At 38.6% G+C, this 25,050-nt stretch overlaps 1 protein-coding gene across 10 annotated transcripts in view; it reads right to left on the bottom strand.

Moving 5' to 3' along the window:
- Positions 1 to 25,050, bottom strand: part of RBBP8 (RB binding protein 8, endonuclease) — a 102,842-nt gene that overhangs the window by 14,869 nt on the left and 62,923 nt on the right. For 9 of the 10 annotated variants that reach the window (XM_041754547.1, XM_041754540.1, XM_041754573.1 and 6 more), the window contains 8 exons: positions 21,649 to 21,824; positions 19,283 to 19,387; positions 14,487 to 14,584; positions 12,817 to 12,926; positions 9,258 to 10,158; positions 9,052 to 9,175; positions 3,534 to 3,622; positions 1,924 to 2,041 (listed from right to left, as the gene is read on the bottom strand). In XM_041754547.1, the coding sequence (XP_041610481.1) occupies positions 1,924 to 2,041; positions 3,534 to 3,622; positions 9,052 to 9,175; positions 9,258 to 10,158; positions 12,817 to 12,926; positions 14,487 to 14,584; positions 19,283 to 19,387; positions 21,649 to 21,824 (1,721 nt within the window). The remainder of the gene's footprint in view (positions 1 to 1,923; positions 2,042 to 3,533; positions 3,623 to 9,051; positions 9,176 to 9,257; positions 10,159 to 12,816; positions 12,927 to 14,486; positions 14,585 to 19,282; positions 19,388 to 21,648; positions 21,825 to 25,050) is intronic. The other variant, XM_041754582.1, reaches the window with a different exon arrangement.

The raw sequence follows: 25,050 nt of genomic DNA, 5'->3' as shown, positions 1-25,050 counted from the left end.
GAGAGACACAGAGAGAGGCAGAGACATAGGCAGAGGGAGAAGCAGGCTTCCCACAAGGGGCCCGATGCAGGACTCGATCCCGGGACTCTGGGATCATGCCCTGAGCTGAAGGCAGATGCTCAACCACTGAGCCACCCAGGCGTCCCAAAACCAAAGTATCTTCTTAAGAAGAAAGTTACTTAGGTGTCATTCACTATAAAAGGACAATAAATAACTGTTAAAGATTCTTTTAATAGGTATTGTCCTTTCCATGTAGACAGCCAGCTACTTGATCTTATAGTTACTTATTCCTAAAGAACAAAGAATTAAGGCAAAGACTACTACAATTTTTTCTTACATACTGCAGTTAGGGCAGCAAGAGATAGTGTTTATTCTTCTTCTTCTTCTTTTTTTTTTTTTAAAGATTTACTTATTTGAGAAAGAGAGAGAGAGAGAGAGAGTATGTGCATGAGCAGGGGTAGGGGCCAAAGGAGACAGAGAGATTGGGGCAGCAGATCCCTTTTGAGCGGGGAGCCTGACATAGGGCTCAATACAACAACTGTGAGATCACGACCTGAGGTGAAACCAAGAGACAAACGCTTAACAGCCATCCAGGTGCCCCAAGATAAAGTATTTCAAAAGAAGTGAGAATAAGGGACACCTAGGTGGCTCATGGTTGAGCATCTGCCTTTTGTTCAGGGCGCGATCCTGGGGTCCCAGGATCGAGTCCTGCATTGTGCTCCCCAGGGAGCCTGCTTCTCCCTATGCCTGTCTCTCTCCCTGTCTCTCTCATGAATGAATAAATAAAATCTTAAAAGGAGTGAGGACAAGACTGGCTTCAGCCCTGGGCAGGCACATATAGAATATTCAGAACAAGATAGGATATGTACATATAGTCTGATTGTCCTCAGCTACTAGCAGATGATCCCTGGAAAATGTCCTTGCTTTTGGCACTGCATTCTCTGTGGCAGATCCTAACCCCTCAATACATAAGGGTGTAAGTGACACTATTCCTGGGATATTGCTAAGATGGTGCCAACCAAAATCCTTCTGTTCCCGAGTCTTTTAGAAATTCAAGGCTTTATTTTATTTATTTGAGAGAGAGAATGAATGAGCATGAGAGAGACAGAGAGCGAGCATGAGCAGGGGGGAAGGGCAGAAGTAGAAGTAGACTCCCTGCTGAGCAGGGAGCCTGATGCAGGGCTCGATCCCAGGAGCCTGGGATCATGATCTGAGCTGAAAGCAGACGGTTAACCAACTGAGCCACCCAGGCACCACAAAATCAAGGCTTTAGATGAATAATTAATAGTTTGTCACCACAAAAGGCTAAATATCCTTTTCTGTAGAAGCAGAATATGGCAGAGTAACTCAGCATATACACGATTACTCTTAGTTTACTGTTAACTTACACTAATACTTATCAGTAGTCTCCCCTTTTCATACCTTATCAAATTGCTTTGGAAATTCTGCTTTCTCAAATAGGACTCTCAATATTCCCTTTTACAAAAAATTATCTAGGGATAATACTAGGGATCACAGCAAACATTTTCTTAAAAAGGTCAGACAGGAAATATTTTTGGTCTGGGGGCCCAAGAAGGTCTGCAACTACTACTCAGCTCTGCTGTGGTACCATGCATGCAGCCACAGGCAATACATAAACAAGTGAGCCTGTCTTCCAATAAAACTTTATTTATAAAACTGGCAGCTGGTTGTGGTTTGCTGAGCCCTGGACAATTTGAATTCTTTCTGGAAAAAAAAGATTTTGGCTAAAGATATTTTCCCCTTATAATACTGAAACTGAACTTTACTAAGAGAAATCTATTCATCAGAACAAGAAAAAACCCCTGGTTTATGGTGAAGAGGTCACTTCTGGTCATCAGTGCAATGGTATGACTATAAACTTCCCTCTACATTTTTATTAAATTAAAAGAAATCAAATCTTACTTGGACTTTTCTCTCCCTTCTGCTCTTGCTTCTTCATTTTTAAAAGCACAGTTTCACTAACCAATGTGCAGTCCATGTCCACTGTCTCTCCTCCTGCTAATCTTGACTGACTGCCATCCTAAATATTTAAAAATTCAAAAATTTTAACAATTATCCCATATGGCCTTATATTTACTTTTTAAAAATTCTGGTAAAATATACACAGCATGAAATTGACAAATTTTTACCATATTTTAAGTGTACACTTCAATAGCATTAAGTTATATTTATTTTTATTCTTTAGGAATATATATAGATTTAGGTTTTATTGCCTGTAAAACATTTTAGCTTCAATACACAAGTATCCTCTCTCAAGCCCACAAAAAGAAGGACTGCTGCCAAGGAAGGGAGAGATGCATACCACTGACCTCCCTGGGCTTCTCCTCCCTTTCTTCCCCATTTGGCTTCATAGTAATGAATGTCAGTGTACACAAAGAACAACAATTTCATACTGTACCAAGTTAAATACTTCATTAATATGCTCCCAAGTGAAAGAGTACTTTTCAAACTATATAAAACCTAAAAACAAGCCAAGAGTTATTTCCACTAGGAATTTTAATTTATCTTTTTTTTTTTTTTTAAGAGCAGGGGAGGGGCAGATGGAGAAGGAGAGAGAGAATCTTAAGCTGGCTCCATGCCCAGCATAAGGCCAATGTGAGGCCTGACTCATGACCCTGAAATTATCACCAGAGCTGAAATCTAGAGTTGGACATTTAACTGAGCACCCAGGAGCCTGGGAATTTTAATTTTTAGAGAAATATACAGTATTTAAAAAATAGCCACCTGGGAAAATAATTTTTTTCTTGATGGTATGTTATTTTAAAAGTTAATCAAGGCATATGATGAATTATTTTGATAAAACATAAAATTATTAAGGGGCCTGTGGCTGGCTCAGTTGATTAAGTGTCTGCCTACTGCTCAGGTCATGATTCCAGGGTCCTGGGATTGAGCACTGTTATCGGGTTCCCTGTTTAGCAGGGAAATCTGCTTGTCCCTCTGCTCCTCCTAGTTTGCGTGCGCACACTCTAATAAATAAATAAAATCTTTAAAATTATATGTGTAGAAAATTATTAAAATATGTAATTAGCATTTTTCGTTATTTAATACTATAATATTTTTCAGCAAAGGCCTTTCTTTTTCATTTTTTTTTGGGGGGGGAGAGAAAGAGAGAGAGGGAGAGAGACAGAGAGAGAAGAGGGGCAAAGGGAGAGGGAGAGAATCTTAAGTAGGTTCAAAGCCCAGCATGGAGCCTAATGTAGAGCTCAATCTCACAACCCTGAGATCATGACCTGAAATCAAGAGTCGGATGCTTAACCTACTGAGCCCCTTGGGTGTCTCAACAAAGGCCTTTAAAGTCAGAAGGTATTATTACCCTTTCAAAAACATCATAAAGTTAGAAGAATAAGCATTTTCATTTCTTAGTTTTCTGAATAAAGAAATGCAGGTTTTATTTGGAATAAATAAATGCAGGTATGTGATTATCTTAACGTCACAGAGTTAGTTAGGGGAGGAGGATGACTAACAACTTACTAGAATAACCACATGGGCCTTGGTTTTACTTTCTAACTTACCTTTGTATCTACTACAGTAGTATCCATTTTATATTGAGAGAGGTCTGCTCCTGGATCTATGCTCCACTGGATATTTTCAAAGGATCCATCTTCAATAAAGAGAAAAAAATACAATTAAAAATGGATTTTAAACATTCTTATCACTTTAAAACATTATGGGATCCAAAGAATGGGAAAAAAGATTTGCAAATTTTCTATCTGCTAAAGGGGCTGCATCCAGGACATAAAAAGAACTCTCACAACTCAATAAGACAAATACCCCAACTGAAAATAAGCAAAGAATCTAAACAGACAATCCTCAAAGATATACAAATGGCCAATAAGCATATGGAAAGACATTCAACAGCATTAGCTGTCAGGAAAAGGCAAATCAAAACCACAATGAGATAACACTTCATACCCGAAGTATGGCTAGAATAAAAAAGATAATAACAAGTATTGGTGAAAATGTAGAGAAATGGGAACTTTAAGTGCTGCTGATGGGAATGTGAAATACATAGATGCTCTGGAAAACAGTTCCTCAAAAGGTTAAATACAGTTAGCATATGGTCTAACAATTTTACTCCTATATATAACTCAAAAAAGATGAAAATATACATCTACATAAGATTGCACTCAATGTTCTGCTATGAACATTCATAGTAGTGAAAAAGTGAAAAGTCACAAAAAATCATATATGATTCTGTTCATATGAAAACACAATAGGCAAATCTATAGAGATAGAGGGTAGACTAGTTGCCTGGGATTGGGGAAGAGGGAAGAGGAATGCAGAATGATTGCTAATGGGTATTGTTCTTCATGTAGAAAATTCTTTCTTACTCAAGTATAATTAACATCCAATGTTATATTAGTTTCAGATGTACAATGTGATTCAATAGTTCTATACACTTCTCAGTGCTCATCAAGAAAGCGTACTCTTAATCCCCTTTATCTATTTCACTGATTCCCACTCCCCCACCTCCCCTCTGGCAACCATCAGTTTGTTCTATGTATTTAAGAGTCTGCTTTAGTTTTGCCTCTTCTGTTTGTTTCTTAAATTCCACATGTAAGGGAAATCATACAGTATCTGTCTTTCTCTATTTCACTTAGCATTATATACCCTCTAGGTCCATCCATGTTGTTGCAAAATGGCAAGATATTTTTCTTTTCTATGACTCGGTAATATCACACTGTATGTACATAACCGCATTTTTGATTTATCTATGGACACTTGGGTTGCTTTCATATCCTGGCTATGGTAAATAATGCTATAATGAAATATGGGGTACATATATCTTTCTGAATTAGTATTCTCTTTTTAAATTTTTATTTTTTAAATATTTTATTTATTCATGAGAGGCACAGAGAGAGAGAGAGGCAGAGACACAGGCAGAGGGAGAAGTAGGCTCTGTGCAGGGAGCCCGATGTGGGACTCAATCCCGAGACTCGGGATATGCCCTGAGCCAAAGGCAGATGCTCAACCATCGAGCCACTCAGGCACCCCATGAATTAGTATTCTCATACACAGTAGAATTATCGGATCATATGGTAATTCTATTTTTAATTTTTTGGAACCTCTACACTGTTTTCCATAGTAGCTGTACCAATCTGCATTCCTTTTTGTTTTTTTAAGATTTTTATTTATTTATTCATGAGAGATAGAGAGAGAGAGAGAGAGAGAGAGAGAGAGAGGGAGAGAAAGAGAGAGAGAAAAAAGCAGAGACACAGGCAGAGGGAGAAGCAGGCTCCATGCAGGGAGCCTGACGTGGGACTTGATCCCCGGTCTCCAGGATCAGGCCTTGGGCTGAAGGTGGCGCTAAACTGCTGAGCCACTGGGGCTGCCCACCCATCTGCATTCCTCCCCCCCCCCCCCCCCCCCCCCGGATATAAGTGATTTCTATTATTTTTAACCCTGAATGATTTTAGGAAAGTTGGAAAAACAACATTAGAGAAACAGCATTAGAACATTAGAAAAACAACAGAACAATGCCAGCTCTACATTTATCAAGCATGGCTTAGTTTTAAATCCATTATAAACCAATATTGTTTCACTCAGCTTTTTTTTTTTAAACAAATTTATTTTTTATTGGTGTTCAATTTACCAACATACAGAATAACACCCAGTGCTCATCCCGTCAAGTGCACCCCCCCCTTGCCCATCACCCATTCACCCCCCGCCCTCCTCCCCTTCCACCACCCCTAGTTCGTTTCCCAGAGTTAGGAGTCTTTATGTTCTGTCTCCCTTTCTGATATTTCCCCACACATTTCTTCTCCCTTCCCTTATATTCCCTTTCACTATTATTTTTTTTATAATAAATTTATTTTTTATTGGTGTTCACTTTGCCAACATACAGAATAACACCCAGTGCTCATCCCCTCAAATGCCCCCCTCAGTGCCCGTCACCCATTCACCCCCACCCCCCTCGTCCTCCTCCCCTTCCACTACCCCTAGTTTGTTTCCCAGAGTTAGGAGTCTCTATGTTCTGTCTCCCTTTCTGATATTTCCCACACATTTCTTCTCCCTTCCCTTATATTCCCTTTCACTATTATTTATATCCCCCAAATGAATGAGAACATACACTGTTTGTCCTTCTCCGATTGACTTACTTCACTCAGCATAATACCCTCCAGTTCCATCCACGTTGAAGCAAATGGTGGGTATTTGTCATTTCTAATGTCTGAGTAATATTCCATTGTATACATAGACCACATCTTCTTTATCCATTCATCTTTCGATGGACACCGAGGCTCCTTCCACAGTTTAGCTATTGTGGACATTGCTGCTATAAACATCGGGGTGCAAGTGTCCCGGCGTTTCATTGCATCTGTATCTTTGGGGTAAATCCCCAACAGTGCAATTGCTGGGTCATAGGGCAGGTCTATTTTTAACTCTTTGAGGAACCTCCACACAGTTTTCCAGAGTGGCTGCACCAGTTCACATTCCCACCAACAGTGGAAGAGGGTTCCCTTTTCTCCGCATCCTCTCCAACATCTGCGTTCCTAACAATACTGCGCAAGGCTTCCTTTTCCTCTACATCTTTGTCAACATTTGTTATTTGTGTTTTTGCTTTCAGTCATTCTGACAGGTGTAAAGTGATATCTCACTGTGGTTTTAATTTGCATTTTCCTGATGATTAGTGATGTGGAACATTTTTTCTTTTAAAGTCTACATTTTATTTATTTATTCACACACAGAGAGAGAACAAGCAAGTGGGGGGGAAGATAGGGGCAGAGGGAGAGAAAGAGTCTCAAGCAGGCTCCATCATTGTCCTGGGGCTCGATCTCACAAACCTGAAATCAAGACCTGAGTCTAAATCAAGATTCAGATGCTTAACTGACTGAGCCACCCACGTGCCCCATAGAACATCTTTTCATTATGTCTGCTGGCAATCTGTAAGTCTTCTTTGAAAAAAAGTGTCTGTTCAGGTCCTCTGCCCATTTTCAAATTGAATTATTTGTGTTTTTAGTGTTGTCTAAGTTCTTCACATATTTTCGATATTAATTTGATGTGTACTGTTCTTTTGAGGTGATAAAATGTTTTAAACTTAAGATTACAGTGATGGTTACACAACTGAGAATACAAAATAATGGACTTGTACACTTTAGTGAGTGATTTTTATATAACAGATTGTTTTAAAAAAGTTAAAATTGTAGGGACGCCTGGGTGGCTCAGGAGGTTGAGCGTCTGTCTTTGGCTCAGGGAGTGATCCCAGGGTCCCGGGATTGAGTCCCACATCAGGCTCCCTGCGACGAGCCTGCTTCTCTGCCTGTCTCTGCCTCTCTCTCTGTCTCTAATGAATAAATAAATAAAATCTTTAAAAAATAAAATGTTAAGATTCTAATACTGGAGGAGTTTTCAATGTATGTGGACATACATGACACCTATATAAAGCACAGTCACAGAACACAAAGTGGTGCAATATTAACTTTAAATAGGTCATGAAAGGTTAAGTATGTAAACTATAATCCTTAGAGCAACCATAAGAAAAGAACTCCAAAACCAAAAATGTAAAAAAAAAAAAAAAAAAAAAAAAAAATCAGAAATGAGAGTGAAAAAAAGTGTTTTTTTCATAGAAAGACTGAAACTCTTGCTGGAAAAACAATTAAAAGGAAAATAAACCCAGAATGAATGAAAAACTCCACAATGAAGAATAAAAGAAAAAATACTACCTATACAGTAGAGAAGCATTTGGTGGCCAAAAAACAAAGACTCATTTTAAATATAATTTTTCTTCTTCTTTTTTTTTTTAAATTTTTATTTATTTATGATAGTCACAGAGAGAGAGAGAGAGGCAGAGACACAGGCAGAGGGAGAAGCAGGCTCCATGCACCGGGAGCCCGACATGGGATTCGATCCCGGGTCTCCAGGATTGCGCCCTGGGCCAAAGGCAGGCGCCAAATCGCTGCGCCACCCAGGGATCCCTAAAGACTCATTTTAAACACAGCAAAATTATGAAAAGATTAACATACATATTAAGAGCAAAAAAAAGGGGATCCCTGGGTGGCTCAGTGGTTTGGAGCCTGCCTTCAGCCCAGGGCATGATCCTAGAGTCCCAGGATCGAGTACCACATAAGGCTTCCTGGATGGAGCCTGCTTCTCCTGTGTCTCTGCCTCTCTCTCTCTCTCTCTCCCCCTCTGTCTTTCATGAATAAATAAAATCTTAAAAAAAAAAAAGGAGCAAAAAAAGATTTCAAATAAGTTTAAGAACCCACATAAATGTATATATGTGTATGTTTATATAGATACATGTAAATGCAAAGAAAAAGGACAGGCTACCTGTGGACTGAGGAAAAAGGTTTGGATGATGGAGATTTTACTTTATGTACTTAAAAATTCCACATAGTTTAAAATTTGTAAAACTGGGGATGTCTGGGTGGCTCAGTGGTTGAGTCACTGCCTTTGGCTCAGGGTGTGATCCTGGGTCCGGGACTGAGTCCCACATTGGGCTCCCTGCAGCGAGCCTGCTTCTCTCTCTGCTTGTGTCTCTGCCCCTCTCTTTCTCTATCTCATGAATAAATAAAATCTCTTTTTTTCTTTAAAGATTTTATTTATTCATGAGAGACACAGAGAGAGAGAGAGAGATGCAGAGACACAGGCAGAGGGAGAAGCAGGGTCCCTGCAGGGAGCCTGACATGGGACTTGATCCCGGGTCTCCAGGATCATGCCTTGGGCTTAAGGCAGCGCTAAACCACTAAGCCACCCGGGCTTCCCAATAAATAAAATCTTTAAAAAAATTTGTAAAACTTTAGTAAAGAAAGTAAGAAATTACATAAAATAGGTAAATCCACAAAATCACCTATAAAAGTAGGTATTAAAGACTTTCATTCATTTTTTTCAAAAAGCATGAAAGCAGGAAAATTACATGTAAATGAAACCAGTGAGAACATTCTATAAACACAGAAATATGCAGGAAGAAATGTTTTTCCTAAAACAATTCAATATAGCCAAAGAATATATATAGTATAACACTCAAAGCCATTAAAAAAAGAGGGGAAATACTATTTTCTTTTTTGGAAATACTACTTCCACTAAACATACCTTGACTGTTTTGTACAGACTTTGTTTTAGTAACTCTACATGGATTTAACTGAAGAACGGATGTAAGTTCACATGCTCCACGGACCGACCTGGCTATTTTTGTTGGCTCGTGAGAATCAGCTCCCTAAAACAGAAAGAATTATTAGCATCTAGATGAAATCATGAGCAATAATTTTAATAAAAGTACTTGAACATTTAACACAAACCTTCACATCATCGGAAAGATTCTCTGTCTCCAAACTTTCACGTGGACGTAGAGGGATTTTAAAGATGGGATTTTCTTCCTTGATTTGTAATGGTGTTTTATTATCTGGATATGATTTCTCCAAGGACTGGAGGACGCACTCCTGTAAACAGGGCTCCTCTGGGGAATCTCTGGTAAACACAATGCTCCCACTCAAGCCCTTACGGCTTGAGGAAGAGCCCTTTGGAATGGGCTTCAAGGCCTCATAGAGAGTCACTTGCCTGAATCTGATTTTAGAGGTCTCACTTCCTTGGCTTTTCTCTTGACGCTGAATAGCTGAAAATCGATCAGACAGGTCTAGAGGTTTATCCATTACATAGTCTCCTCCGTTCATGGAAGAATGACTATCCAGTAAAAAAGGAAAAGCATTTTCTTTATCAAAAGAGCCTTGGGGGCAGCTTAGTTCATCTTCACTTTCTTCTTCAACTTTCCTCCTTTTGGATGTTCTGCTTCCCAATGATTTCAGGGGCACTGCATGTTTTTCTTTATCATTGACAGTATCTTTAATGTGATCAAAACTATCCTGTTCATTTTTGGATTCACTTATGTTTTTACTGATAAGCATCTGCTTAATTGAAGACGACTGGCTAATAATCTTGTTCACTTCAGACCCAAGATTATGATGTGTGAAAAGGGCACTATCTTCAGATTTTGATCTGTTTTTTTCTGATCTAGAAGTAGAAGTGTTGCTGAAGGGTGCTGTTTTCAGGAGGTTTTTTTTCCCAGTTTCTAAGAGAGAAGGGGATAAACTCGTATTCAAGCCTAAACTACGTTTCACATTAGAAGTAGCTCCAAATACAGGAGATGATACCCGAGCAGTCAATTCTTCTTGAGGAGGAGTCTTGGACTTAGAATCTGAAAATCTAAAAAAAATAAGGAGTGGTAAAACATTCTTCCTACTAAAGAAATAGGATAAACATTCTAAGACAAGCATATGAGAAAGCTTACACTAAAACAGAATCATTAAGAGTAAGGGTCTTAGCCATGTATCAGACTCATGATTAACCAACATTTGAGATAGGGTAGAGTTGTCAGCTTTTCTTCCTTTGGCTGACAAAAGGCAGAGAGAAATGATACAGTAAATATATCTTAATACCTTGATATTCCTATCCATAAATATTTTTCCTAAGTTATTTAAACTTAACTATATAAAAAAATCAAATTTAATAAATTCCACTGGAGACCCAAATTCTTTTGTTGATATGAAATCTCATCATAAGTAACTTCAAAACACAAAATTCTTATACTACAGAATTGAACATAACTTAAGACTGAGCCTCCTTGTAGCAGAGCAGACAGCTGATAGTAGAAAGAGTATTAGGTTAAAGTTTGAAGATGTGGAATGGGCAAGAGCTCTGGCTCTAGTCATTAACAGCTATATGGTATTAAAAAAGGCATTTAACCTCTGTGGACTTGTGTTTCTGTTGACTAAAAAACAGGAGTAATAAAACCTACTTTAATGAGTTACTTTGAGCAGCCACTCTGGAAAACTGTGTGGAGGTTCCTCAAAGAGTTAAAAATAGATCTGCCCTACGACCCAGCAATTGCACTGCTGGGGATTTACCCCAAAGATACAGATGCAGTGAAACGCCAGGACACCTGCACCCCGATGTTTATAGCAGCAATGTCCACAATAGCCAAACTGTGGAAGGAGCCTCGGTGTCCATCAAAAGACAAATGGATAAAGAAGATGTGGTCTATGTACACAATGGAATATTACTCAGCCATTAGAAACGACAAATACCCACCATTTGCTTCAACGTGGATGGAACTGGAGGGTATTATGCTGAGTGAAGTAAGTCAATCGGATAAGGACAAACATTATATGCTCTCATTCATTTGGGGAATATAAAAAAATAGTGAAAGGGAATAAAGGGGAAAGGAGAAAAAATGAGTGGGAAATAACAGAAAGGGAGACAGACCATGAGAGACTCCTAACTCTGGGAAACGAACAAGGGGTGGTGGAAAGGGAGGTGGGCGGGGGTGACTGGGTGACGGGCACCGAGGGGGGCACTTGATGGGATGAGCACTGGGTGTTATGCTGTATGTTGGCAAACTGAACTCCAATAAAAAAAAAAGTTACTTTGATGACAAATTAAATATATGTATCTAAAACCAAAAGCACTTTTAGAAAGCTAAAGTATTACATAAATATAGGTATTACTAGTTAGCGGATGTTCTGAAATTAGTAAATGAGTTACAACACAATCTTAAAAATTAATGTAAGCTTATAGATGCATTTTATACAACACCTAGTTTTTGGAAATACAAACACAGAAGGGATGATTGGGTCTTTATAGAGGTAGAGTAACAAGGCTGAAACTTAAATAATGCTTGATAGAAGAACAGAAAGAGGAACGCCTGGGTAGCTCAGCTGTTGAGCATCTGCCTTTAGCTTAGGGCGTGATCTTGGGATCCGGGATCAAGTCCTGTATCAGGCTCCCTGTAGGGAGCCTGTTTTTCCCTCTGCCTATGTCTCTGCCTCTCTCTGTGTGTTTCTCATGAATAAATAATAAATCTTAAAAAAAAAAAAAAAAGAAGAAAACCTAAAAAATAATATCTTTCTCTCTACAGCAATGCAAAAGGCCCTCAATTCATCATAAAGTAGGGAAAAAATATATAAAGATTTATTTGTTTGAGAGAGAGAGAGTGTGGGCAATTGTGAGGAGGGGAGGGGAGAGGTACAGAAGGAGTGAAAATCTCCAGCAGACTCCCCACTAGGCATGGAACCTGACTTGGGGCTCAATCCCATGACCCTGAGATCATGACCTGAGCTGAAATCCAGAGCAGGATGCTTAACTGACTTCATTACCCAGGCACCTCATGGGGAAATTTTTAAAAAAATTAATTTTTATTTATTTATTTTTTGAAGATTTTATTTATTCAAAACGGACATAGGGAGAGAGAGGGAGAGACACAAGCAGAGAGAGAAGTAGGCTCCATTCAGGGAACCTGAGGTGGGACTCAATCCTAGGACTCCAGGATCATACCCTGGGGTGAAGGCAGGTGCTCAACCACTGAGCCACCCAGACATCCCTGGGAAATTTTTTTTTAAATAAAAATTAAGGGACGCCTGGGTGGCTCAGTGGTTGAGTATCTGCCTTTAGCTCAGGGTGTGATTCCAGGCTCCTGGGATCGAGTTCCACATTGGGCTCCCCGCAGGAAGACTGTTTCTCCCTCTGCCTCTGTGCTTCTCTGTGTCTCTCATGAATAAATAAAATCTTAAAATAAAAATAAATAAATAAATAAATAAATAAATAAATAAATAAATAAATAAATAAAAAAAATTAATACAGGATGTCTGGCTGATGCAGTTGGTAGAGCATGCGACTTGATCTCATCAGGGACTTGAGTTCAAGTCCCAGGTTGGGAATGGAGCCTGCTTAAAAATAAGTAAATAAATATATATCACCAGAATGCCAAACTATATGCTGACAGACAGGAGCAGTTTGATTATATGGAACTCACTATAATGAGATCTCATCAGGAATCTGTAAGTTTTTACCAGTGTCCCAAATTACCTTAAATTATCTTCATTGTTTCTTATAGATTCCTCAAAAGGTTGTTTCTTGTGATCTTCTAGACAGTGATAGAGTTCATCATCAAGAGGGCTCACGGGACCCTGAGATTCCTTTAATAGTAAAACAAGAAGTACATAAATACAATGGAAGATTATTCATTCTTTTTTTTAAAAAAGTTTTATTTATTTATTTGAGAGAGAGAGAGAGAGAGAGAGAGAGAGCACAAGAAGGTGGAGTGGGAGAAGGAGAAGCAGTCTCTCTGTTCTATTGAGTAGGAAGCCCAACTCAGGGCCCGGTCCCAGGATCCTGGGATCATGATGGAGCCAAAGGCAGATGCTTTACTGACTGAGCCACCCAGGTGCCCCAGATTACTCATTAAAGAGGAATGAAATGTTGATATGTGCTGTGATGTGGATGAATCCCACAAACAGACTAAGTGAAAGTAGCCAGATTCAAAAGCCACATCATGTAGGCTTTGATTTACATGAATTATCCAGAATAGGTAAATCCATAAGGGACAAAAAACAGATTGGTGGTTGCCAGGGGCTGGAGATACTGAGGCATGAGGACTGAATGTTTAACAGTTATAGGTTTTATTTTGAGGTGATAAGAATGCTTTAGAACCAGAGAGGTGGTAGCTGTATAATACTGTGAATGTATTAAATGCCAATGAACTGTTAGAAATCATTAAAACACATTAAAAGTTCAAAGGTTAAAAACTACCCACTACCATTTGAAGAGTGATTTAAAACTAGAAAAAAAAAAAACCAGACAAATCCAAATGTAATGAAAAATCAATTCAATTTTTAAAAATTTAACAGCAAGACCATTTTTTAAAAAAGATTTTATTTATTTATTCAAGAAAGAGAGAGAGAAAGAAGCAGAGACACAGGCAGACAGGCAGAGGGAGAAGCAGGCTCCATGCAGGGAGCCCGATGTGGGACTCGATCCCGGGTCTCCAGGATCAGGCCTTGGACTGAAGGCGGCGCTATACTGCTGAGCCACCTCGGCTGCCCAGCAAGACCATTTTATAAGAGCAAATACACATTTACTGACTAAAGCAAAGGAATACTATACTAAAGTTGTATCAAAATAAAACCTAAGATAGAAGAATTCAAGTTTTCTATTTTTAGGGGTCAATTAAGAAAAAAAGTGAATGTGCCTGATGTAAGGAAGTACTAAAACAATGAAATGAAATTCATGTCCCAATCCCTAAGAATTAGATTGCACATGTAAGGACAAAGAACTAAAGCATCTACAGCAGTCCCAAGAATTCAGCCTGTTTTCCAAACCAAACCCCAGTTTGAAGAATATTGAAAAATTACAATAAATTCTGGCACCAACCTTAAGGTTTAAGTCTTCAGTTAGATGGAACAAGGTAGGGATAGGGAGGTTAGAGGAAGCAGGGAAGACAAACTTCCAAGCCATCATCACTTCCCTAAATTTTGACTCAACCCACAACCTTTAATACAAAGAATTCTAAAGACCCAGGTTTTGGGGATGCTGGGGTAGATAATATAAACGGGCCTTTCTAACCACATAAATTTTGTTCTAGGCCTTTATCCCATGATCTTTGGATAAAATAATTTTTCTCTCGCTCAATTCTCTAAAAACTGACCTAAAAAGACACCAATTAATTCATATTATCAACAAACTAAACAATTACTCACAGATTCTTCTTGAACACTAAATCCAAGTGTTTCAGCAACAACTGTAGCTAAATTAAAGGATGACTTAGCAGTAGGACAACTGCTTGTTCCATGTGTTTCTAAGAAAACAAAAACAAAAACCTGCAATTAATACAATTGTAGAAATGAGATGTATTGAAAAATACAAAAAAGAAAAAAAAAAGGCTCAAAAGAACCATTTTATAAGACGGCACTGGACAATTTTAAAATTCTGTGCAAAATATCTATCATAAATAGCAATAAAGTGCAGGTATCTAGCAACTACATTTGCCAAAATTTTTTCAGCTAAGATTTTCTATTTTTTCCTAAATGCACTGAATGCAACAGGCAGATTATTTTTCTTACTGACACTGAAACCCCCCCCCAATTATGTATATTTATGATGGCTTTCTTGTGATCTAAGATATAGCATATTTATAGTATCTTTCATGAAAACATAGTTTGTGGGAGAGATTTTCAAAATTTAAGCTAACATATATTTATACAGAAATTACCTATGTTCAAGTATTTTACAAATTTTTATGTATAGAGTTTCAAATCAACAGGTATTTGCAGAGCACATATTATATATTAGGCATTGTGCTAGGCACTAGATGAAAAAAGGTTCTTGTCCTCAAAAAGCTTAAGGGCTCATACAAGTGAAACAGGTAAAAAGAGAATTGCAATAAAATATGATAAACATTAAAGGCACATAAAAGAGGGGATTTAAACAGAGGAAGGACTCCTAAATCTGCCTTCGGTTATCAAGGAAAGCTATACCAAGTGATACCTAGGCTGACCCCTTGAGAGAAAGAGGAATTTGACAGGTCAACTGGGCTGGGGGAGAGAGGGTAGGCTCTTAAGTATGTGCTTAATACTTAAGCAGGGTTCAGATACATGAAACAAAATTGCATGTTTAGGGAACTACAGTACAGGTGTTTTAATTGCTGGAAATCAAAATGCAAAAGATGTAATAGTATTAGGACATAAGCCCAGCTAGGCTAGTGAGGGATCTCTCTCTCTCTCACAGAGATGTGGAGAGGTGAAGAGTGGAATCCCTACCCTACTGGATTCAACTGGAGTGAATGGGAGATAATACTGAAGAGCTACTGAACACAGACCACTTTTTCAGCTTTGAAGATAAGCTGTAGTTAATGATGGAGACAATAAAGAGAGGGGTTATTTTGAAAAGATGAAAGAAAACGTGCATATTTTGAAAAGAATGAACCTCCAGAGAAGCTGGAGATGTAAGAAAAGAGGACAACTTAAATTAAAAAAGGGGATCCCTGGGTGGCGCAGTGGTTTGGCGCTTGCCTTTGGCCCAGGGCGCGATCCTGGGGACCCGGGATCAAGTCCCACATCGGGCTCCTGGTGCATGGGGCCTGCTTCTCCTTCTGCCTCTCTCTCTCTCTGTGTGACTATCATAAATTAAAAAAAAAAAAAAAAAAAAAAAAAAGAAAGAGGACAACTGAGGGAGCAAAGTCCTGGCAGCAGCATAGGAGAATGGGCTCCAGAAGGCAGATAAGCAAGGATCTGCCACTCAGTGTTATGTCCTCAGCACCCTTTGCCTGACAGTGTGTCTGGACATATGTACACATACTCACACGCCCTAATATGAAATGACTTATCTTTTATTTTTTTATTTTTTAAAGATTTTATTTATTTATTCATGAGAGACAGAGAGAGAGAGAGAGAGAGAGGCACAGACACAGGCGGAGGGAGAAACAGACTCCATGCAGGGAGCCCGACACGGGACTCAATCCCAGGTCTCTAGGATCATACCCTGGGCTGAAGGTAGCAGTAAACCACTGAGCCACCTTGGCTGCCCAACTTATCTTTTATAGATTAAGTTTTGTACTCATATTAAGTGAATAAGTGATTATCCTTGACCAATCCTTCAACCACCAGACTCTGGATCCCAACTCCTCTCACCTTTTCTTTTTTTTTAAAGATTTTATTTATTTATTCATGAGAGAGAGAGAGAGAGAGAGAGAGAGAGAGAGAGAGAGAGAGAAGCAGGCTCCCTGTGGGGAGCCTGATGTGGGACTCGATCCCAGGACCCCAAGGATCATGCCCTGAGCCAAAGGCTCAACTACTGAGCCACCCAGGTGCCCCCCCTCACCTTTTCACGGATGTAGTTACTGTTCTCTTTCCTTAGAATTATTCATTGCTCTCTTTGTACTTGCCCATTCCATCAACATAAAAATATGCTGTAAAGGGGTGCCTATGTGACTCAGTTGACTCAGTGTCCGACTTTTGGTTTTGGCTCAGGTCATGATTTCAGGGTCCTGGGATTGAGCCCAGTGTCTGTTTGGCCCCTTGCTGGGTGGAGTCTGCTTGTCCCTCTCCCTCTGCTCCTTCTCCCTGCTTGCTCTCTCTCTATAAAATAAATTTTAAAAATATGCCGCATATGTTATAATATCTCATCTTTTAACATCCTTACTTGACCCATTTTCTAGCTACTGTCCCATTTTCCCATCCCCTTGGCCACAAAACACCTCGAAGGACCTGTTTACAAGTGCTTTCTCCCATTTCCCTGCTAGCTTCTTGACATTCAAAAGTCTAGCTGAATACCATTACAACCTAATAGTTCATGTTATGAGTTTTAACACTCAATGATCTGCATGTGACCAAATCCAATAGCCAATTTTCAGTCTTCATCTTCTCTGACTTATTGACAGTCTCTGCCACAGTTGACCACTCTCTCCTCTTTCCATGTGGCTTAAAGAACACTACTTTATCAGTTTTTTTTTTTAAAGGATTTATTTGAGAGAGAGAGAGAGACAGAGAGAGAGAGAGAGAACAGGGGGAGAGGGAGAGGGAGAGAAGCAGACTCCTCACTGAGCACAGAGCCTGATGTCAGGCTGGATCCCAAGACTCAAACATCATGACCTGAGCCGAAATCATGAGTTGGATGCTCAATCAACTGAGCCAACCAGGCACCCCTATCTCAGGGATGAGATATCACCTCACTGGCAGCTCCTTTTCTGGCTAATTACTTTGTTGGTTCTTTCTCATTTTCACAATCTCTAAATCACCATCTAGACAACTGTAAATACTGCCTTTAAAGAGATGAAAAATGGTTCTTTGAAGGCAAAAGAATCTTTTTATGCATAAAGCATTTATATGGATATACTCATACACTATATCTGTAGTACTGAAATTCATGGATAAGTAGTTAGGGAAAAAAACGTCTAAAAAGGCTAGTGTGATGGTGAGAAAAATAGCTACGAATCACTATTTTATACAATGAAGCACCCCAGAGCTAAGTACTTGAACTTCTCAATCTACATTCACTTGCTTGGTGATCTCATCCAGTTTCCTGGATTTGATACCACCTTTTTTTTTTTTTTAAAGATTTTATTTATTCATGAGAGACAGAGAGAGAGAGAGAGAGAGAGAGGCAGAGACACAGGCAGAGGGAGAAGCAGGCTCCATACAGGCAACCTGACGTGGGACTCGATCCCAGTCTCCAGGATCACACCCTGGCTGAAGGCAGTAGCTAAACCGCTGAGCCACCCGGGCTGCTCTAGATACCACCTTACATGCTAACAATTTCCAATCATATCTCTATCTTAGACCTTTCTAAACTCACATCCAATTACTCATTCAAAATCTTAACTGAAGTCTAACATGTCAGAATATTCTCAAAACCAAATTTCTGATTTCTAATCACTCCTATTCCTACCTCAATCTGTAAACCTGACACTCTTGGTTTCTTTCCTCTTAGTAAACAGCAGCTCCAAAGAACAGAGTTGCTCAAATCAATCTCCTCTGCACTCACTCTGCCCCAGCCAGAGGCTTCCTTGATGTTCTTCAGAAAGAACCAAACATCCTTATCCCAAGGCCTTTGTGCTCTGATTTCTCTACCTGAGGTGTCCCTTCCCCCAAATCCACATGACTCCCTTGTTTCCTGACCTATCTCTTCAAGTGTCACTTTTTAATTTTGTTGAAGATTAAATATATGTATATATATATATATATACACACACATACATGCACACATATATATTTATTATATATATATTTATTCATGAGAAACAAAGAGAGAGACAGAGACATAGGCAGAAGGAGAAGCAGGCTCCCTCAGGGGCTTGATTTGGGACTCAATCCTAGAAACCCCAGACCACGACCTGAGCTGAAGGCAGACGCTCAACTGCTGAGCCACCCAGGCATCCCGAAGATTTTATTTATTTATTTGAGAGAGAGAGAGAGAGCAAGCACAAGCAGAGGGAGAGAGAAAGGGAGAAGCAGACTCCTCAATGAGCAGGGAGCCCAATGCAGGGCTCGATCCCAGACCCCTGGGATCATGACCTGAGCTGAAGACAGATGCTTAACCAACTGAGCCACCCAGGTGCCCCAAGCCTAAGTGTTACTTTTTTAAAGTGAGGCTTTCTAATATCTCTTGTTACCCTGCTTTACTTTTCATAACACTTGCTTCTATCTAATATTTTCTTTCTCCCTCAACTAGATTGTATACTCTATGAGGTTAAAGGCTTTGTTTTATTCAGTGCCTGGTATACAGTAGGCACTCAGGTATTTGTTGGATGAATGAGTAAAGCACAGGAAAGCCTGTTTACTTAAAATTATTAGCAATTTATATTAATATGGACTGGGATAAATATGAATTAATAATAATAGGATAATATGACTTTCCAATATGAAAAAGATTATCATACAACCAATAATACAAACAAAATCATATGGAAAATACTGTCTAATTCAGATTGTTGGCCACTCTTGGCCACCAGTAACCACAAACTTTAAACTTATATAGTAAATCTCAGTATGTTGCTTACTAGCCACGGGGGATTGACTTTGATCACAAGTGTCAGCCACTAGAATTTCACTTTCATTGGGTTTAGGCTGTGGATGAGTTGAAGGCTTTGGAGCTTTTCCCAGTTCTAAGGGGAAAAAAGAGATAACATAAATAAATATTTATGATATAAAATACCAAAATATAATCCAATACAAACTTGTCTTTAAGTGCATTAGAAGTGATATTTTATTGATAAAATTTTCATATTCTAATAAAAGGTTCACTCTTTTAGTTTCCCTAAGAAACAAAGCCAGAAGTTAGGACAGTGGGAGAGAAAGGACTAGAATAGATAAGCTTCTTCTGACTTAAGTATCTTAGAGTTCTAATTTTTTTTTTGAGTTCTTATGTTTTAATATATCTTTTCCTTTTGTATTTGTTGCAAATCAGTAGGTTCATTTAAAATGAAAACTGCATTATATATCTCGATAATCTTTGTTTTTAGAGTTTTTATTTTCTGGGAAGAAATCCTGAAACATGCTTTATTAGAAATCATTCCAATGTTTAAGGATTTAATTTAAAGAAAACCAGAAGAAGAAGAAAGGGAAACAGACTTATTAATTACAACCAGAAAATAATATTATATCATACTATAAACTTTAAAATAAGCAAGGATAGTTAGAAAGAGATGACCAACTAGTCATTAAATAAGTTTTAAAATAATCTGCATGGCTCAAAAATGATATTTTATAATAAAAATTTTAGATTCCAAGTAAAAATGATCAGAGCAAGATTAAAACAGACAAGTTTTAAAATACTTACAGGTTATTCTCATTTGATGGATAAATAAACCAGAAGCATTTATACAAGATATAAAAAAAGACTTTCCTAATAAAGAAAACTGCTGTGATTTTTTTTTTTAGGTATTCTTACAGATGGATTTAAACATGAGCTAAATTATGTAGATATTTATTTGTAGTGATTCTGTCAGCAGACTAAAAGGCCAATGAATGTTCATTTTAGATTCAAGATCTTACATTTTACTTTAGTTCCTAATTACATGTAAGATTTGTAACAGTTCTTTTGTTTTCCACTAGATGGTGATGCAAGCTCATCTAAAATGGAAAAATAAAATGGTGCCAATTTTCCAACAAAGACTAAGATCTACTTATTATTTTATAAAAATAGCTACTATCAACAATTTATTTATATTATGAGAATACCTCTAGAAGTATGTATACCCCTTCCCTCCAAATGCTTTCCTTGTTACAATTTAGGTTAAAAATGAAAGATTTTGTCATTTATATCAGATCAATTTTTTTTAAGATTTTAAAAAAATTTATTCATTCATGAGAGACACACACACAGAGAGAGAGAGAGAGAGAGACAGGCAGAGGGAGAAGCAGGCTCCATGCAGGGAGCCTGATGTGGGACTCAATCCCGGGATTCCAGGATCATGTCCTGGGCCAAATAAACTGCTGAGCCACCCAGGGATCCCCTACTTCAGATCAATATTAAAAGAAATAAATCATTGCATCACATCACATGATAAATTTCAGGCTATATGCAAAGGTAGTCTCAAAGTATTTAGCAGTAATGGTAAATGTGCCTGGAATTAGAAATCTGTCATGGATAAGTCACAAGGTAGATGTCTCTAGGATCACATCCTGGACTGAAGGCAGTGCTAAACTGCTGAGCCACCCGAGCTGCCCAGTAGATACTTTATAAAGCCAATTTCTTGGTTACCATCAATTACTACAAATTATAACAATTTAGCTTTATACAAATGATAACATTTAGCTTTAACTGGCTAAAGCGCTTGGTAGGAGAAGTTATGGGTACATGGAAAGTACCTTTAGAGCCAGGATAATCTGTATTTGAATTCTGACTCATCTAGTTACTTGACAGGTGACCTTGCATGAGTTATTTAATTAATCCCTCCAAAGAGCATACCTTTCCTCATTATAAAATGAAGATACTGACAGCTACCTTCCAAGCTTGTCAGAAGAATTAAAAAATAGTAACAATGTACTCAAATCACTCACTTATCTGGCACACAGTAGGTGAAAATTAACATTAAGTTCTTTTCAAAAAAAAGTTCTTTCCTCTTTTCCTTCTAATCCTACTCATAGAAATATTTTTTAAATAAAAGCAGAAAACCTATACACTATATTTATATAATGTTGAGCGTTTACATATTCAGATAAGCAACACATGCCTATACATTACATAGGCAGAAAATGCCTTCCCAGTTCACCTCACTAATGGAAGTTAAACTTATAGTTGTGATGTGAATTCCCTGAACAATGGCTGTCTTTCTTCCACTTGATGGAAGAATGGAAAAACTCACCATTGTAGAATATGTTTTTATACAAAAACAGATAACTAAAAGAAAACTCCAATCCTTACCATTTGTACACACAGATTGCTCCAGTTTGGCTTGTGTTTGTTCTATGTACCGGACATGGAGGTTCTCCTTTCTTCGTAGCCGGTTAATGCCAGAAAATGAAAAGGCTGTTATCGGTGAATCTGGAATAACATTTTCCTCAGATTCAAGATCAGCTGGTTGGTGCTGTTGATCATTCCTAGACGAAAATGACAAACGAAAGAAAATAAATTCAACAAACATTTATTAAAACATCGCTATCTAGTATGGACTTATAAAAGAACACAGGTATGAAGCTGTAAGAGATGTAATTCCTTGCATTTAATGCTCCAAATCTAAATACAAGGACTAGAGAAGTATTCAAATGAATGATTAGAGCACCAAGTAGGGAATACTATTGCGAGAAGTGAAGTACAAGAACAAAAAAAGTGAAGTACAAAGTGTGATTGGTGGTACTCTGAGGTGAAATGAACTTCAAATGGCAGAGAAAATGAGCAGAGATTCCACACATTTGAGTAAAGGCATATATAATAATGTGCACCTGGTGTTAGAGAATGGCAAGTTGGAACTACATGAAAAAGAGCCTTGTTTAAGTGTGTTCATAATTTAGAAAGCAAGGAGAGTTAGAAGAGTTAATTAAGGTTTCAAAGCATGGAAGTAATGTGATAATCCAGCAGCAAGATCATAACATGGACTGGGACAGAGAGAAAGGAAGCAAGGAATCAACTAGGCAGTGGCTATAATGGTCCAGGCAAGAGTTTCTGTGGGTTTGGGATGCCTGGGGTGGCTCAGTGGTTGAACGTTTGCCTTAGGCTCAGGGCGTGATCCTGGGATCGAGTCCTACATCGGGCTCCCTCTGGGAAGCCTGCTTCTCCTTCTGCCTGTGTCTCTGCCTCTCTGTGTCTCTCATGAATAAATAAATACAATCTTTAAAACAAACAAGACAAAACAGAGTTTCTGGGGGTTTGAACTAGAAGGTTGAAAACAGCTATGGAAAGGAAGGCCTGATTCTGTGGTAGCAGAATCAACATGACTTGGCAAATGACAAATACAGAGTGATTAATATTAACACTGATAACTACCAACATTTGTTGAGGTTTATGTTGCCAGGCACTAAGTGCTACATGCATCAGTTTAATTATCACAACTGTATGAGCTATTAACATCATTTTCACTATACAAATGAGAAAAAATGAAGATATAGAGTAAAGCCACTTACTAAAATAATAAGTAACAGAAGCAGGATCTAAATCCAGACAGGCAGATTCCTAAGACAGTACCGAGAAGCATTCAATGTGTTATCCTTAGTATAGACCATGAGATAAATAACTGACTACAAGTAGGATTTAAATTTTGAGTTTCCACCACTGCTTCTACCCAGGCCCCTTTACAATCTACTCTCAACATATCAGTCAGAAAAGTCCTACAATTTAGTAATATCATATTACTCCTCCAATAAGCTGCTACCTCTCCCCATTTCTCTGGAAACACAAGACAAAGTCCTTTAAATTATTTACAAGGTCCTACATGATCCAATTGTCCCTTCCTCCTACTACCTCTCTGATCTATTTTTATATTAGACTCTATTCTAATCATCCTTGCTTCCTCAAGGTTCCTTGACCTACCCACCTTAGGTTCCTTGCTCTAGTTCTTCCACCTGCTTGGAATGCTCATCTCTAGATATCGCTTAGCTAGGTAACTCTCTCTTTTTAAAGATTTTATTTGTGTGTGTGAGAGAGAGAGAGAGAGAGAGAGAGAGAGAGAGAGGCAGAGACACAGGGAGAGAGAGAAATAGGCTCCCTGTGGGGAGCCGGATGGGGGGCTTCATCCCAGGACCTGGGATCATGACCTGAGTCAAGGGCAGACGCTCAACCACTAAGCCACCCAGGTGCCCTTAAATATCTCATTTCTTTCAAGTCTTTGCTGAAGTTTTATTTTCTCATCAGTGCCTACCCTGTACGTGCTATTTAAAATTGTAAATAGGCACACCTCTGGGGTGCCTGGCTGGCTCAGATGGTTGAGCATCAGACTCTTGGTTTTGGGCCTCAGGTCATGAGATTGAGCACCATGCATCAGGCTCTGCACTCAGCACCGAGTCTGCTTGAGATTCTCTCCCTCTGCCCTGCTCAGTATTTATGACTTTCAAACATAGTATGTAATTGATTTGTCTACTGCTCACCTGCCAGAATGTAAGCTCTAAGAGCATAAAGAATCTTTGGTTCACTGATGCATTATGTGTCTACAAGAGCAGGCACTTGGTATGTGCTCAATAAATTATTTGTTGAATGAATAAATATGAGAGAATCCCAGATTCCATTAGAAAAAAAATTTGTGCTGATCCAGGCATATGTTTCTGTCTAACTTGATTCAGGACCAATGGCATGTAAAGAGGGTTTGGACTGAATTGTGTTTATCAAGTAAATGATTAACTTGAACTCAATTGACTTTCCTGTGTGCAATGATTACTGACTTTATTGACCAATTCTTACCAGTCTGTCAGGCATATAAGGCTTTATGTGACAAAACCAGTCTATTATATTCATTATTAATTTGTAATATGATTTCAAACAAAAATTAATGAGAATTTTATAAATTATGACCAACAGAGGGTTCTGGGTGGCTCAGTTGGTTAAGCATCTGCCTTCAGCTCAGGTCATGATCCTAGGGTCCTGGGATCAAGTCCCATATCTGGGTCCCTGCTCAGTGGGGAGTCTGCTTCTCTTTCCCCCTCTGCTCCTCCCCTCTGCTTGTGTTCTCTCTTATGCTAATAAATAAATAAAATCTTAAAAAAAAATGACCAATAGAGATCTTTAAAAAATTACAAGATTAATTTTTCCTAACACAGATTTGTATCTTAATTTCCTGGGGAATATCAATATTACTTAGAGCCTATAATCCTATAATCTATATTGAGGAAAATCTTTAGAGCTAATATTTACTTTTAAACTGTCTTATTCGGGATCCCTGGGTGGCGCAGCGGTTTGGCGCCTGCCTTTGGCCCAGGGCGCGATCCTGGAGACCCGGGATCAAATCCCACATCAGGCTCCCAGTGCATGGAGCCTGCTTCTCCCTCCGCCTGCTTCTCCCTCCGCCTGTGTCTCTGCCTCTCTCTCTCTCTGTCTCTGTGACTATCATAAATAAATAAAAAAAAATAAAAAAAAAATAAACTGTCTTATTCTGGAAAAACAGAGTAAGCTAAGGTCATATGAGAAAGCCTTATAAATTAATGGAGTGTAAAATCTATCTGACCTTGCTTTAACTAATCACGTCACAGGCTATCTGCTTATTAGTCATGAAAATTCAACCTGGAACATGAATGAGTCATAAGAAATTGATTTCCTGGCATCATCTATAAGTAGTGAGGATCACAAAAGGAAAACCAAACAAACCCCAAAAACTCCTAGATCTAATTAGAGGAATAAGTA

This window comes from Vulpes lagopus, chromosome 1, assembly GCF_018345385.1.
Source record: "Vulpes lagopus strain Blue_001 chromosome 1, ASM1834538v1, whole genome shotgun sequence".
In the NCBI taxonomy this organism is placed as follows: Eukaryota; Metazoa; Chordata; class Mammalia; order Carnivora; family Canidae; genus Vulpes; species Vulpes lagopus.
The sequence above is the reverse complement of the archived record's forward strand: the minus strand, read 5'-3'. Positions and strand labels throughout refer to the sequence as shown.